This window comes from Mustela lutreola, chromosome 17 (assembly GCF_030435805.1).
Source record: "Mustela lutreola isolate mMusLut2 chromosome 17, mMusLut2.pri, whole genome shotgun sequence".
Lineage (NCBI taxonomy): Eukaryota > Metazoa > Chordata > Mammalia > Carnivora > Mustelidae > Mustela > Mustela lutreola.
This window is the reverse complement of record NC_081306.1, coordinates 15,177,520-15,193,370: the sequence shown is the minus strand read 5'-3', so window position 1 is coordinate 15,193,370 and position 15,851 is coordinate 15,177,520. Positions and strand designations below refer to the sequence as shown.

Below are 15,851 nucleotides of genomic sequence, written 5' to 3'. Positions count from 1 at the left end.
TGCCGATCTCTCTGGCTGCCTTTGGGGGGAGGGGATGGGCAGTAGGGACAAAGGTGGGAAGCAGGAGGGCAGGGAGCGATGGAGAGGCAAGGTGGGAAGGGACAAGGTCACCGGGTATTCACTGGTAACAGACGGGAGCGTGCCAAGTGAGGAGAGGCAAGATTTCACAGACCTCTGCCTGCCCAGCCCCTAAAATCAGGAGGCGCCTTCTAGAAGGCTGCAGAAGGGAAAGAGGATGTAACACAAGAAGAGCACTGAGAACACTGGCTCAGCTTGGTCTTTAGGGTGAACCTTTTCTTTCTCCTTCTGCTTGCAGTCCCATGGCTGCCACCAGCCACTCTCAGCCTCGCAGGGGACCTGCTGAGGGCCAACCCCACCCGGCCACCCACCCACCCCAGCCCCTGTGTAGGGAAAGGGTGAGGCCCCCGCTGGAAATGGGCTCTGGCCATGTATGAGGTGTGAAAGGCAACTGCCAGGCTGGCCTCCCCCGAAACCAACGTCGCACTCAGCGGAAAAGTGCGCCGATGTTCCTGGCTGGAACAGAAATCCACCGCTTTGGGTCTGGCGGGATTGTTTGCCATGTAAAACTATCTGCCTGCGTCTTGTCTTGTGACAGCAGAGAAAGCTTCTGAGGCCAGGAAATAATTTTTGATGTGGAGGGGAAAATGGATTTAGCCGTTCCAGCCGGCCTTTGGCTTGTGGGTGCTTTGTGCAAGCTTGCGAATTCATTGTTTTCCAAAGTGCGCGAAGCCAAGGGGTTTCCAAGGAGGTGTCTGGCTCAGTGGGGTGTCTGAGTCTTCCCAGCTCAGGAAGGGAGAAGGCAGCTTGGAATCCTTTCGCTGGTCAAATGGTGGAAGGTTTTCAAGTGCAGCCAAGCCCAGAAGCAAGGAGACAGGGGACAGGAGTGCTCCGGGCAACCTCACCAGAAACTCAGGTCGCGAAACCTCGAGGACATGGTGTTCCAAACTCGGCACCCTGACACTTGGAGACAGACGCTTTGTTGTTGCGGGGGTGTTCTGCACCTTGCGGGGTGTTAAGCAGCAGGCCTGGGTTCTCCCCACTATCTGAGAGTAGCTCCCTGCCCCCCTAGTTGTGACGATCAAAACATCTCCAGACTTTGGCAAATGCCACCGAGGAGGAAATTCGCCCCAGGTGAGGAGGAGGCTAGATGTTGACTTAGCCCAGCTCCCAGTCATTGCTGTCCAGAGGTGGCCAGCTGTCTTCACACAATGCCAGCCAATGCAAGCACGAGCTGCTGAGAGGCCGTCTGAGGTCAGGGGTCCTGCAAGTCCTGGAGGAGTTTAGAGTTTAGAAACTGGTGGAGGCTCTCTGCCAGAGGGGACAATTGACTGAGTGTGAAAATCCATGGTAATCCACTAGGTCAGGTCTTTGAGCTTCTCCTTAACGCGTATGACAATTTTTCATTGTGTTTCTTTTATCGAACTAGTCTCCCGCATTAGAACATAAGCCCCCTTGAGGGCAGAGACCTTGTCTCCTTCATGTCTTATCCTCAATCACAGTCCAGTACATAAGATGATCTAACTGAGTATCTGTTTCAGGGAGAGAGGGAATTAAACATTTGTTGCATGCCTACACCTGGGAGACACACCTGGAGGACTTGTCAAAACGCAGACCGATGGGCCCTGCAGTTTCTGATTCAGAAGGGCTGGAATGGAGCCCAAGAGTTTACATTTCAAACATGCTACTGAGTGATGCTGGTGCTGTTGGTCCAAGGACCACACTCAGAGAAGCACTGAACTCAGAACCTCTGGGATCAGGGAGTTTAAAAGGTTGGATGCCCAGGCCACACCTCAAGCACTTAAATCAGAATTCCTAGAGGCGATACCCAGGCATCTGGGTGATCCCAGGGTGTAGCCGAGTTCGAGAACTGCTCAGCAGCACCTTCCCCTCTGATCTCACAGCCGGCAGGATTATTCCTGCCTTATGCATGAAGACATGGAGGTTCGGAGGAATTCGGTTTTTTCCCCGAGATCCCTCAGTTCTGCCAACATTCATCCCTGGTCTTCCGACTGCAGACACGCTTCTTCTTCCCGCCATCTTGCTTGCTCCCCACTCCAGCTCGGAGATGAGACCTCGGTTTTTTACCATCTTTACAACCGATATTCATGAAGCTGTTGCTGTTCTCACAAATATCTCTCACTGTCACTGCCCCCATTCTGCAGAGGGGGAAAACCAAGGCGCACAGAGGTAAAGCAAGCTGGCCTCGGCCACGCAGCCAAGAAGTGCTAGAGTCAGAATTGAACGCAGCCATCTGCTCTGCACCGTGGGTCTCACTGGTGGGGGGACAAGGAACGCGGGGATGCAAGGGGAATCTGGACCGAGACAAGACAGCAGATGCAACGACTGGGGGTGTACCCGAAGCTGGGGGCCCCGAATGGGCAAACAGCCAAGGACCCAGAAGTGAATGAGCCACAACCTGGAAGAAATTAGGAAACTGCTGGGACCCAGGTGAGGCCAAGGCAACCCTCTACCTCTGCCAGGCGGCATCTTACAGTCTTCCTGTCCCAGCCGCAACCAGTCCCAGCGACGGCCCCACCCTCGGCTTCCAGTCAAAGCATATGATTGGCCTACCCCATCTCCTGTTCGCTCCCTCCAACTTCCTGCGTTTGCTGGCTACCTTCCTAGCTCTGGACCTTGGCTCGCTCTTCCAAATTCCAGCAGTTTCTCTCCCATTTGTTTGGTGTCACAGCGGACAGATAATTGGTGAGGCAGTCCATCTCCCCAACACCCCGCCCTCAGAGCTGTCCGCCCACGTGGCCCAGGTACAGCAAGGAGACCTATGCCCACGTGACACGGGTGAGCCTTTGAGTCCTTTTGGCACAAAGGTGAGTATCAGGCGGAGCCCCACCGCATGCCACCCTGAGACTTTCCCTGAATTACCCTGCCATACCCGCATACCAGCGGGACAACGATTTCCTATTTTTCTTCAAATCAACTCCCTTTTCAGCCTTTGACACATGTATTTAAAAGGGGATCTTTGTTTTATTGCCACAAGTAGATAAGGAATCATCCTCGCCATTAATAGAAGGAACCACAAGAGAGAAAATGGGGGGGAAAAGGTAAGTCTCACTAAGTTCTTTTCTTTTGTCTTTAGAGGTATGAAGTCTGCCCCAGACTCGATGCTTTGCTGCCAGATAGAAAGACGTTAAGGGCAAAGTAGCATCACTTCCAGTCTTGACACTCTCCGAAAGCCTGATGGTGAGCACTTAGAAAGTGCTTTCTCGAGAACTTTCTCGCCAAGCAGCAACCATGTAGAAGGCCTGGCCCCTGCCCACCCCCTCACCAGACTGCCCATGGCCACAGGGGCAGGCGGGCGGGCTCCACTTCCCCTGGGCTGGGCCAGTTTTAGAAAGGGCCGTCAGTAGCTTGGCGGCGGGTACCGGTGCTGGATGGGATCCGGCTGCTTGTGAAGCACGAAAGTATTTCCCACTCCACAATAGGTTCCAGACCTCCCTGGACAAACAGAGGGGCTGGCAGTAGGAGCTGGGGCGCTCAGATCGCGAGCTTTGGGTCCTTACCCCTCAGACACTGTGACTTCCTGCCCTGGCACCGCCTCCCAGGGAAAGGATGCTCTGCTGGTGTTAATGAGCACTTGGAAAGCAAAACCCCAAAGCGAAGGCTTTCCAGGCTAAAACTCACAGTCCCTCTGTGTTCTGTTAAACTCTTCCCAGGCCCGACTGCTTTCTACATCTGCTTTCCTGCATTTCCTCCGACGCATGGAGAAAAACGTGTCTAATGCACGAGCCTACTGGAACCCAGGCAAGAAATGCAAACGAATGCGGTGGTCCATGACAGGGGTGCTGGGGACCCAGGCAAACTGGAGGGCCCGGGCCCTGTCCAAAGAAACGTGGTGCCCATTCAGCTCCTGCCCGCCGCTCCCCCCATAGAAACCTGAGCTCCGAACTGCTGGAGCCACCCATTTCTCTAGAGATTCTGGAAATCTGAACTTTTCTGTAAAATCTCCATTTTTTTTTTTTTGGCCAAAATATTAAAACAAAATGAAACAATCTTCTATAAGAGTGCATACAAACATGTAGACATGTCACTTTTTTTTTTTTTTTCTACAGAAAGAGCGTTAGCATCTTTTTTTTTTTTTTTTTTTTTAAATTTTATTTATTTATCAGAGAGAGAGAGGGGGAGAGAGCGAGCACAGGCAGACAGAATGGCAGGCAGAGGCAGAGGGAGAAGCAGGCTCCCCGCTGAGCAAGAAGCCCGATGTGGGACTCGATCCCAGGACGCTGGGATCATGACCCGAGCCGAAGGCAGCTGCTTAACCAACTGAGCCACCCAGGCGTCCCTAGACATGTCACTTTTAAAGGTGACAGCCCAAACTGGAAATAACCCTCCGGTCCTTGAGCAGGTGAATGGATAAGCCACTTCAGGTGTGTGGATATGACATATACTAGTGGTTTATACGTACAATACTATACTCACACAACACGTACTGCTCATCAATGAGTAAACCAGGACTCTTGATTCCGCTGAGTGAAAGAAACCAAATGGAAGAACCCAGTGCACACGAGTATGTCTCCCTTCACAAAAGAGTCTAGACAACGTAAACGCCTCTACAGGGACAGAAAGCAGTCGGTGGTTGTGGCGGGCTGCAGGGGTGGGGGGTGGAGAAAGAGATGAGAAAGAGCCACAAGGAAACCTTTGATCTGTTCACTACCTTGATTGAAGGTACCTCATGACATGTATTTGTCAGAACTTCTCTAATTGGGGCGCCTGGGTGGCTCAATGAGTTAAAGCCTCTGTCTTTGGCTCAGGTCATAATTCCAGGGTCCTGAGATCGAGCCCCATGTCAGGCTCTCTGCTGGGCGGGGAGCCTACTTCCCCCTCTCTCTCTGCCTGCCTCTCTGCCTACTTGTGATCTCTGTCAAGCAAATAAATAAAATCTTAAAAAAAAAAATTCTCAAATTGTACACTTGGAAAACAGGCACCTAATGACATGTCAAGGATAAATAAAGCTGTTCAGAGGAAAATGTGAGGGGCCAGAGAATAGGCAGGCCAAGTTCAGCCCACTGGCTACTGGTGTTTTTCTCTGGATTTAAACCATGCAGCCAGCATTTACGTGATGCCTGGTGCACCGTGCATTTCGTGAGGCTCTGGGTTTGCAAAGGTGAGGAACTTTGCTGAGTTCTCCAGACAGCAATGGTGCAAACAGGACCAGTCCAGGTAAAGATGGGGGACCCAGGGACACGGGCTGGTGCTACCCAGAGAGACCTCGTCACCTGCACCTTTGGGCCAAGCTCTCAAGGCTTTCAGAAGGATCTAAAGCACTTGAGCTTTTGTTCCCTGTAAATCAAATGCCCTCTTATCTAGCTGCCAGCAAATTCATGGGTACTATCAAAAGCAAACAGAGCACAGGGAGGCCACAGTGGTAATCCAGGCAAGAGATGGTGGACGCCCAGCCAGGGTGGAGGCAGAAGCAGCAGTGGGGAGCAATGAGATTCTGAAAGTAGAACTGACCGGATTTACTGATGGAGCCGACTTAGGGTGTGGGAGAGGAAGAGAGGCGTCCAAGTGGGCCCTGATGTCTGGGATTGAGCACCTGGAAGCCAGAGCCCCTGGAAGCCAGTGGAAGCATCTAGAAGCATCTGGAAGCCAGAGTCACAGAGGAAAATGGTGCAGCAGGAGGCAGGGTGGAAGTCCTCAGGGGAAACCTGGCTCCTGTTTGCTGCCTCTAACTACAAGAAAGTTCACACCACGTGCAAGGAGAGAGCAGTTGAGAGGAAGTCAAGAATCCAACTTGTCTCTCAGACAGCCTGATTGAGGCTGTGCTTTGGGCTTATCCTGACCGCATCTCCTCCCCGCCCACCCCCAGCTCCTGGTGTCCTCGTTAGCTCCAGCCACATTCACGTCCAAGCTGGGAAAACGGGCTTTGGACTCAAGAGCTCATAGGACCAAGGGGTGACAGAAACCCCAGAGGGGCGTCTGCTTTGCCGCATTCGGGGCCGACCCAGGTGATGGGGTAAGCTGGCCCGATGCATCGCAGGAGGGATGACCCGGCTCGGCTTGGAAGCTTGGAAACAAAATGCAAGTGGGCAGCTCGGATTAGATCGGATGCCTGAGGTTTGCCTTTTGGAAGGATTTGGTTCCCCCAATACTCCGAGTCTGGAAGAGGGGAGGAGAGAGGGAGGGAGAGAGAAGGGAAGCAGACAGCTGCTTACCCAGATGTCTGTCAAAGCCGATTCTGCCCTCCACGCAGAACTTTGTTATCGCTCTGATTGGTGGAAAATGCGCATCATTGGCCTTAAGTGCAAACAACCGTAAAAAAAAACAAACATGAAATGAGATGCGCGTAAAACCGTGTTATTTAAACTCTGGCTAGATGCTGCCGGCTGTCCCAAGTTCTTAGCCTGAGGCTGGCACTCTCTGTTGAAAAGAGGAGAAGAAGGTATTCTAGCCTGTGATCAGGGCTTCCCCTTGAGATCATTTCAAGGACTGAAACAGGACTGAAGGCAGACACACTTTCTTCCTTGCGATCCACCCACTGTCACTTGCCTTGGCCGGGGCCTGGCTCCCACACTTCAGGAGAAACACTACTCTGTAGTGATGTCCCCATACCTCCCCACTCACGCCTTTCCCTCACCTTAAGAGTCCACCCCCTACAAGGCTCATTCAACTGGGTCACTGGTTACAGGTGGGGACTTCTGCAGTTCTGGAGTCCTGTGGGGGAGAGGAGAGGCGGGGAGTTCTCAGGAGGCACTGGTTCTCAAAGACAGCAGCCTGCTCTCAGGTCATCAATGGCTTGAGCCCAGAGAAGTCACCAGCCTCTCCTCTAGGAGAGGTCAATGTGACCGGGACACACCCCAGGCTCCAGAGTACAAGGATCAAGGGCATGGACAAGGTCCAAGCCAAGTTCCAGGGTTTGGGGTGTGGCCTTGCAGATGGAGCCCGAGAATCACAGTGAACATCTAAGGCTTTCTGTGTACCTCCAAACCCCTGCTGGATTCGAAGTCTGCATGGGGAACTGTATAGACCCGGCCTTTCAAAAAGGATTCGTATGACCATCTGGGCAACACTTCCTTTGCAGCACAGGTGAGGACTGAGGCCTAGAATCCTCCAGGAATGCTTCTTGCCAAGGGGAATGAGGCTGAGCTCAACAACTAACAGTTAACATTTTTAAAGGGAGCATTTCCAATTCTTCAGGCTGACGCAAACCGTGGAAAGGTGAAAGGGTTGTTATATATTTATTTTCATTCCATGGACTTCTTTTATTGTCTTAGAAAAACATGATGTGGCGTCATCACCAACCAGAAGACAAGTCCTCCCTCAGGGAGTGTGGTCACTGGTGTCGGGCTGGGGTTTGGGTGTTTCAAATGGGCGCTGGCTTATTTGCAAGGCAGCTGGTCATTAGATAATGAATATTGATAAAAACCCACACAGTTGCAAAGACTCTCTCATCAGCAGCAATGAGACGGTTAGTAATAATTCCAAGCTTCCCTGGAGAAATTCAGGGAAAGGGCTTTGCTCCCCATCGCCACCCAAAAGATCCTTTTTCTCCTTATTGATGAGAATATGAATGCTCAGTTACCTTTTCTTAAATGTTTACCATTCGCCAAGCACTGAGCTAAGGACGCCGCAAAAACACAAGCATTTATCAACTCTAAGTAACATCATGGATTAGTTCTCATTCCCTGTTTCATGGATGAAAAACCCAGCTGCTGAGACCTACCAAAGGAGCTTCCTGAATCATCTCCAGGCCTCTGATCTCGTGCCAAGAAATGTAACAAGGCACTGCGTTTGATCCACAATATGAAATGCCTCAAGAGAAAATGCTCACTCTTCCTCTGGGGCGCCCGGGTGGCTCAGTCGGTTAAGCGTCTAACGGTGCGGCTCAGGTCATGATCTCAGGGTCCTGGGATGGAGCCCTGTATCAGCTCTACGCTCAGTGGGGAGCCTGCTTCTCCCTCTCCGTCTCTCAAATAAATACAATCTTTAAGAGAGAGAGAGAAAATGCCTGCACAATAACCAAAAAGCCATCCCACGTTCCCCCTGGGGAGGAAGGAACACACAGCACCCATATCTGATATAATACTGTCCGGCCTTGCAAAGGAAGGACACTGTGACGTGACCTGCTACATGGAGGAACTTTGGAGACACTGCGCTCGGGGCAATCAGCCCGTCACAAAAGGACAGTTAGTGTAGGATTCCACTCTTGTGGAAGTGTGACCCGCAGGGGTCAGTTCGTAAGGGACAGAGAGGACGGGTGGCGGCTTCCAGGAGGACAGGGGACTGGGAAGTGGTTTAGTGGGCATGGAGTTAATTAAACACAGGAGTTCTTTTCAGCTTGGGAAGATGGAGAAACGTTCTGGAGACAGATCGTGTGTGATGGCTGCACAACAGTGTTAAGTACCTTACACTAGTGACCTATACACACTTTGCAGTGGCTGCTCTGCACTGAATGTGTGTGTGTCTCCCAGAATTCATGTTGAAACCTAATCCGCGCTGTACCAGTAAGAGGAGGTGGGGTCTTGGAGCTGGGATGAGGTCCCCAGCAGGCTCACTTTGAATGGGATTAGCGCCTGGATAAGAAAGACTGCGGAGAGCTCCCTCCCTGCTGTGCCACGTGAGGACACAGCAAGAAGACCATGTCTTCTCGATGACCAAGAAACGGGCCTGCCCCAGACACCGAATGTGCCCATGGCTTCATCCTGATACTTAGCTTACAAGAGGTAAATGTCGATTGTTTATAAGCCACCAATCTATGGCATTTTTGTTACAGCAGCCACAACAGACTAAGACAATGGTACATTTTTTTGCTATGCTTATTTTGCCACAGTAAGAGCACATTTCTTTTTCCCCAGAAGGAAGGAATGGATGGAGGGAAGGAAGGAAAGAAAAGAAAGAGAGAAAAGGTTTGAAATTAAAAGCATTAACTCATTCACGGATAATTCCTTTAAAAAATATCAACAGGAGGGGCGCCTGGGTGGCTCAGTTGGTTAAGCCTTGGCCTTCAGCTCAGGTCACGATCCCAGAGTCCTGGGATCGAGTCCCGCATCGGGCTCTCTGCTCTGCAGGGAGCCTGCTTCCTCCTCTCTCTCTCTCTGCCTGCCTCTCTGCCTACTTGTGATCTCTGTCTGTCCAATAAATAAATAAAATCTTTAAAAAAAAATATCAACAGGAAACTCAACATTGTAGATTCCTCTCATTCACTGAACAGAGATGTAAGAGGTGTTGACTATGTGCCGGGCGCTCTACGAAGCAGGGGGGTTATACAGCTGAATCAGGATCAATGTCCTGGAGGGACACGGATGAGTAAACCCACCAAATCCATTAAATCATAACCATCGACAAAGTGCTCACTCTGGACAGAGGGCTGTGGTTCAGATAATCCTTCTGGCATCCCGGAGGTCAGAACCATTATTATCCCCATTCTACAGATGAGGAAACTCGGGCACTGAGAGGTTAGGGAAACTGTCGAGGGTTGCAGAGATGGTGAGCCAGGATTCCCACCCAGGCAGCCATGCTTTGTCCGTGCTCCCAACCACACACTATGGTGTGGAAGGAGCGATGATAAACTATGTAAACCTGCATTTGTAGTCAGCAAACTGCAACCTGCGGCCCACGTCCGGCCCACTGATGATTTTTGTACATAAAGTTTTATTGGCACACAGCCGTGCTCATCTGTGTGCATACTGTCTACGGCTGTCTACATGAGCAGAACTGAGTTGTTTTGACAGAAGCCGAATGGCCTGCAGAGCTGAAAATGGAACCTGGCCCTTTGCAGAACAAGTTTCTTAACTCCATTTTGGGAAGATTCATAGGAAAATGTTCGGTAAAAGAGGGAGGGAAGCTCCATCTGCCAACTCTGCCTTCTCGAGATGTTTCACATCTCTCCCTTTCCCCTCGCATCTGACACCACCACCGTGGCTCAGCCAGCCGTCCTTCTCACCCAACACCTTCTAGAGCCTCTTAATCACTCTCCCTGTGTCCACTCTGGATCTCTGCAACCCTGTTCCACCCAGGAGGGAAAGAAAGCCACCTAAGGATGAGAGTAGATCTGCACGCCTTCCGCTTAAAACCCTTCTAAGTCTCTCTGGGTTCTCAGCATAAAATCCGGACTCTTCGCCAGGACCTACCAGGACCTGTATGACCTGAGCCTGGCCCCTGCTCCCACCCCATCCCACACACGTCCGTTGTGCACTGACCACCCTCAGGAATACCCTTCCCACCATCCCTTGACTGCCCAACTCCCTGGTGACCTGCCCTTGATGCCACCAGGTGTGAGGTCCCTATGAGAAGCCCTGATGCATCTCCTTGGTCTTCCCTCATCCTAGAAACTTCCATTTCCTCGGCCCCCTCCATACCTGAGGCTATAGGGTGGCATATGTCGGCGGAGGCTTACACCGCCCCTGTCTAATTGCCACTGAACCTTGCTTGCAGCCCTCTAACTCCCCCGCATATATATAGCATATCTTTGTGTCTAGAACTCTGTTTTCTGAATGCAGGTTCAAGGCTCGTCCCCTGCCACCACTCCCCCATCAGACTATCATCCCTAAGTCCTTCCTGTGTGCACACGTCAAAGCCTCCACCAGAATGCAAATCCCCTGAGGACAGGGACCCAGGGAATTGTTTGCATGGCCCCTCCTTTCATTCCTGGTGGCCAGCAAGCATCGGGCATGCTCACTGAGCAGAGGCAGAGCAGGGAGGATAAGTTCCATGCAGAGAGGCCCCCTCACCCCCAAAGGTGGGAGACTGCACATCGCCTTTGCATAGGAGCAGCAGAAAGGACGGGGGATTTGCAGTAGCAGGAGACAGGGACACAATCAGGCAATCCTTCCCCCCTGATGCTGTGGAAGCCTTCGAAGGCCAAAAGGATTCCATCTCCAAAGATGCTGACGTGGACGGAGAGCTGCTCAGGCCCATTTCCTGGGGCTCTGATAATGGCACCCAAATTCACTTGTCATATTCCACCACAAGGCCCTTGTATGGAGTGAAGGACCCTGGGGGCCGTCAGCCTCTTGGGGGACCGTGCTGACAGCCACGCTGAGCTCCAAGTTCCATCATCAGGGGAGAGGGGAAGGATCTACCCCAGATGCTGTACTCCCCCTGTGACACCCACGGCTCCTTCCCCTTTCCGGGAGGACAGGCTACTGGATCTGGGATGGTAGGACCGGGTCAGCATCAGGGGTGCGTGGGCAGCTTGGCCAGCCAAGACCCCTGGGAGGCGGATGAGGACTCAGCCCAGCGGGCGGCAGCCCCCCCCCCCCGCCCCCCGCGCGCATCTCTCTTACCTTCGCCAGCTGCGTCTGCAGCTTATTCTTGGCGTCCGTCACCTCGGAGATGCGGGCGCTGAAGGCCAGGTTGGTCTGGGTAAACTGCTTCCACATCTGGTCCGACAAGATCTCGAAGAGGTTCTCGGCCTCCTCGCGCAGCCGGATGGAGTTGGCCCGCATGTTCTGCGAGTGCCTGATGTTGTCATTGCTGAACTTGGCCCAGGTCTCGGGCACGGAGATCCTGCAGGAGGCACAGGGATGAGCTTAACACAAGACAGCAATCGGGCGGTGGAAAGAAGGCCTTGGAGGATCCCCAATCCAGAGTCTCACCCTCGGCACTCTTGACATCTGGGTCGGGACCATTCTCTGTTGGGGGGGTCACCCCGGACCCTGAAGGAAGTTGAGCAGCGCCCCTCTGCCTGCTAGATGCCAGCAGTACCGTCCCTCCAGTCGTGACAACCCAAAGATGTCTCTAGACATTGCCAAATGTCCCCTGGGAGACGGGGAACAACGGCCCCCCACTGGGGACCACTGGGCTAACCCCACCCCCACCCCATTTTATAGGGCATGCAATAGCATCCTGGCAAGCACTAATCTTCCAAAGGGTGCTTGGTGAGTTGTAGGGGAGAAAATGGGTCCTTTGAAAAGCTCTCTCACTACCACCACCAGAATCACAGAGACAGGCTGGGAAGCAGGCACTGGGGTTCTGTGCTGGCCACAGAGCCCCTTCAGTTCAGAAATGAGCACGTGGTCAGGCTAATGGCCCCGAATTCCTCATTCAACGAATGTTCTCTGAACACCTACCACATGCCAAGCATTGTTCCAGGCATCGGGATCGAGCCAGGCCCAAGAACATCAACAGCCCTGTCCTCACCGGGCTAAGCTTCCGGCAGAGGAAGACGGACGTCAAAGAAAGAAGATATTTACACACGGTATATGTGCTAGGAGGAACTTTAGCCCGGGAAGGACGGGCTGATGGAGTGCAGGCTTTATGTGCTTGTTAGGGTCCTAAAAGGAAAGAAAAAGGATCGGAGGGTGCTGAGGAGCTCCAGGATTAGCAGAAGTGCAAAGCCATCACCACTGAGGGCCAGAGGAGGGCCAAGAAGAAACCCCCAACCTCCTTCTCCTCCTGCCGTCCGCCTCCCATGGGCGCCCCTTGCCTTGGTTGAACCCCAGTGGGAACCAGATGGAAAGATGGTCTTCCTGGCCGAGGGTGTAACCCTTTGCACCACACAATTGATGCATGGCCTGGGGTAGGGGGGTCTTCTCCTCTGGGGAGCCTCTGAGGAGGAGGGACATGCATTTCCCTGATCTGGCTTCAGTTCCTGGGTAACTTTTTAAGGTCTCTTCTAGCTGGGAAATCTCCAGTTCTTAAATAAAACATCTATCTTCTCAGGCAGTGGGGAAAAAAAAAAAAAAGGGATTCGGTTTTCTGAAATACAAGTCTCTTTTCAGACATTTTAAAGCACACTTAGATTGCATGGTGACTAGAAATTTTTAAAAAGAACACATCATATGTGGTTGGCTGGTCTGTCTTTGGCAGGAATTCAAAAATCAAGCAGTAATGGGGGTCTCGGGCTTCTGGAGATGGGAGAGGAAAGATCTGAATCAGATCTTTCAGACAACAAATACTCGAGGCTCAGAGAGGTGAAGCATCTTTGTGAAGGTCACACAGTTACTCACCATCCATCCAGGAAGGGGGAAGCACAAGGACAGCAGAGAGAGACTGCACCTGACTCAGGAGTGTGCCTCCTGCTGCTGAAAGGGCACCGTCAAGGTCAGGAGCGGCAACCTCTAAGGCCCCAACCTCCCCTGGAGCAGACAGCTGTCCTCCCCAGAAGAAAGAACCTGCTCTGTCACACTCTCCCTGGGCTGGGGGAATGAGCCCGAGGCAGCTTGTCCACTGGAAAGTGGTGTGCCTCCGTAGGGGGGATGTGCTTTGGGGGCCATGTGTCCTCTAAAGAAGGGGCCAAGATAAAACACACAGGCTCCGTGTCCAGCATGGGCTCAGACTGTGGCTCTGCCACCAGCTGTGTGAGCTTGGTTCAGGCGCTTCAACTCTCTGAGCCTTAGTCTCCCCATCGTAAAATGGGGATAATAATGGTGTCGACACCCCAGGGTTATTGAGGGACTCAATGTGAAACCCTGTCTTGGCATCTGGCAACAGAGAGCACTTAATAAGGGTTTAGGAGTCACAAGACGCTGTTTGCAAAGTGCGGTGCCTGCAGCACTCAGCCAGCATCAGGTAAAAGGCACCTGCTGTCGCCAGGGGTCACACCGTCGGCTGACCCATAGGAGCGAGAACTTGGGCGGGCAGAGCTCCTGCGGTTCAGTCTCCCAAGTTTCCTTTCACCTGCCTAGACATGGCCCTGCTTTAAGAAAATGCCCAGGGTGCCTGTGTGGCTCAGTGGGTTAAGCCGCTGCCTTCGACTCGGGTCATGATCTCGGGGTCCTGGGATTGAGCCCCACATCGGGCTCTCTGCTCGGCGGGGAGCCTGCTTCCTCCTCTCTCTCTGCCTGCCTCTCTGCTTACTTGTGATCTCTCTCTCTCTCTCTCTCTCTGTCAAATAAATAAATAAATAAATAAATAAATAAATAAATCTTAAAAGAAAAGAAAAGAAAATGCCCAATCCAGAGCCCTGGGCTAGCACGGCTGGTGAGCGATCAGTCACACACCCCAGCACTTGCTCCCCAGCTCGAGACCCCGGACGGGGGAATTTGACAGCCTGTCCTGACTCTCCCCAGCCCCCTGGCTGCAAGCTTTCAGGGAGGCATCCGTTTGGGAAGGGAACCCTCCAGACTTCCACTCCAGATGAGCAGCTACGGCCCCCGAAGTCCTGGTTATGTAGCCAGGGGCCAGGGGTGTCGCCTTGTCAGGAAAGAGGAGGGGCCCCACAAGTTGGAGGCAGCCCTGGGCTCTGGCCAAGGAGACCACCATGAAATTCCTCTCTTCTCTCTCTTCCCTATCTCCTTTCCTCTTTCCATGCGTTCGCTTATTCAGCAAACACTTCCTGCACACCTACTATGTGCGAAGCACAATTACATTGTGCTAAAAGTTTTCTGGGTTGTTTTTTGTTGTTGTTTTTTGTGTTTTTTTTTTTTTTTTGTTTTTTTTAGATTTTATTTATTTGTCAGAGAGAAAGAGAGAGCACAAGCAGGGGAAGCAGCAGGCAGAAGGACTAGCAGGTTCCGGGCTGAGCAGGGACCTGCCCTCTGATGCCGAACTCGATCCCAGGACCCTGAGATCATGCTCTGAGCCGAAGGCAGACACATAACTGACTGAGCCACCCAGGCACCCCCACCCCCCGACTTTTTTTTTAAAAGAGACCAAGATAGATACCACCCTCTCCCTGTACCCAGAGCACCGCTCTGTCCGGCCCTCATTGTTTTGGGCCTTGTCCTGCCTGCGGATTGGGAAAGCATGCCTTCCTTCTGCCTGAAATTCCAGAAACAGGGACATGTCCATGACAGAGCCAGGCACACAGAAGGCACCCACCTCGGAGCTGCTGTGACAAGCAAATGAGGTCACACGGCAAGCACTCAACACAACTCAGCTGCTGTCATTCCCCCACACTAGGCTCTGTGCTCTGCACCCCACACGCCTACCTCCTTATACTCATAGCAACTCTGGGAGGTGGGCACTATTTTTATTCCAGTACAGACGAGGCGGTGGGGGGGGGGGGTACAGAGAGATTAAGTACTTTGCCCCAAGCATGAGTGTAGAGGCTGAACGGGAAGCCAGGCAGCCTGGCTCCAGCATCCACTTTTAAACCACTACCGGCTCTGACGGCCACCCGTTGGCTCTCCCAGCTGAGCTTGGATCTCTCCTCCTTCTGGTTACAGTCATTCTGTTGTGGATTTGTTTAGTGGAATTGCCCATCCGGGTGCCCGGCCTGCCTTGGCCCCACGGCGGTGGCTGCACGACCCTCCCTAAGCCGACCTCTTGTACCCTCTTGCTGGAATTTTCATCTTGGGCAAAATGGGGCAAAATGAAGAGACACCCGTGCTCTGACACTATAGATGATTAGCTCCCACTTCCTGGCTCATTCAAGCTGCCAGAACCTTCCCCTCTAGCCTTCTCCTGAAGTCTGTGGCTCCCCCACAGCCTTCCAGTAAATTCCGTCTTGTCTTAAGTTCGCTAGAATTGGATTCCGTGGCTTGCAACCGAGGACCCCTCACTCAGCCACTTTGTTTCTTACTTGACTGGTGCGTGATGGCTTCATGGCTCCTTGGCAGGAGCAGACCCAAGCCCTCACTCCCATCAGGCTTGGCCAGAGATGGGGACCAAGAGCCCAGTACTCACGTGCCATCGACTTTCTCCATGCCATGGAAGAAGCTGATGCAGTCTGACGTGTTCCTCAGGTTAAAGCACTTCTCGTCGATAAACTGGGCCGAGGTTTTGTCCTCGAGGTCCCTCTCCAGAGCGTGCTGAGCGTCTCGGTTATCCCTGTGCGGTGCAAGGATTTGCCTGGTGATGGTGCACCTACCCGGAGTCCCTCGCACAAGGTCATGCGGGAGGGAGGGGCAGAGCCAGGCTCAAAGCCAAGTCTCTGGACTCCCCCCAGGGTGCTCTGTCTACCCCCCAGTAGTTTCTCGGTCCTCTTCCCA

General features: G+C 52.7%; 2 protein-coding genes and 1 long non-coding RNA gene across 3 annotated transcripts in view; 1 reads left to right on the top strand and 2 right to left on the bottom strand.

The window, feature by feature from the left end:
* Positions 1 to 15,851, bottom strand: part of GRIN2A (glutamate ionotropic receptor NMDA type subunit 2A) — a 724,518-nt gene that overhangs the window by 686,757 nt on the left and 21,910 nt on the right. The window lies entirely within an intron of this gene.
* Positions 1 to 15,851, bottom strand: part of TEKT5 (tektin 5) — a 36,249-nt gene that overhangs the window by 12,283 nt on the left and 8,115 nt on the right. Inside the window, exons 4-5 of the mRNA XM_059155297.1 lie at positions 15,547 to 15,690; positions 11,262 to 11,484 (exon numbers count right to left, since the gene is read on the bottom strand). Of these exons, the coding sequence (XP_059011280.1) occupies positions 11,262 to 11,484; positions 15,547 to 15,690 (367 nt within the window). The remainder of the gene's footprint in view (positions 1 to 11,261; positions 11,485 to 15,546; positions 15,691 to 15,851) is intronic.
* Positions 2,594 to 4,065, top strand: LOC131819888 (uncharacterized). The gene is made up of 3 exons (XR_009349375.1): positions 2,594 to 2,846; positions 3,116 to 3,219; positions 3,693 to 4,065. It is a non-coding gene; the product is annotated as an uncharacterized LOC131819888 (long non-coding RNA).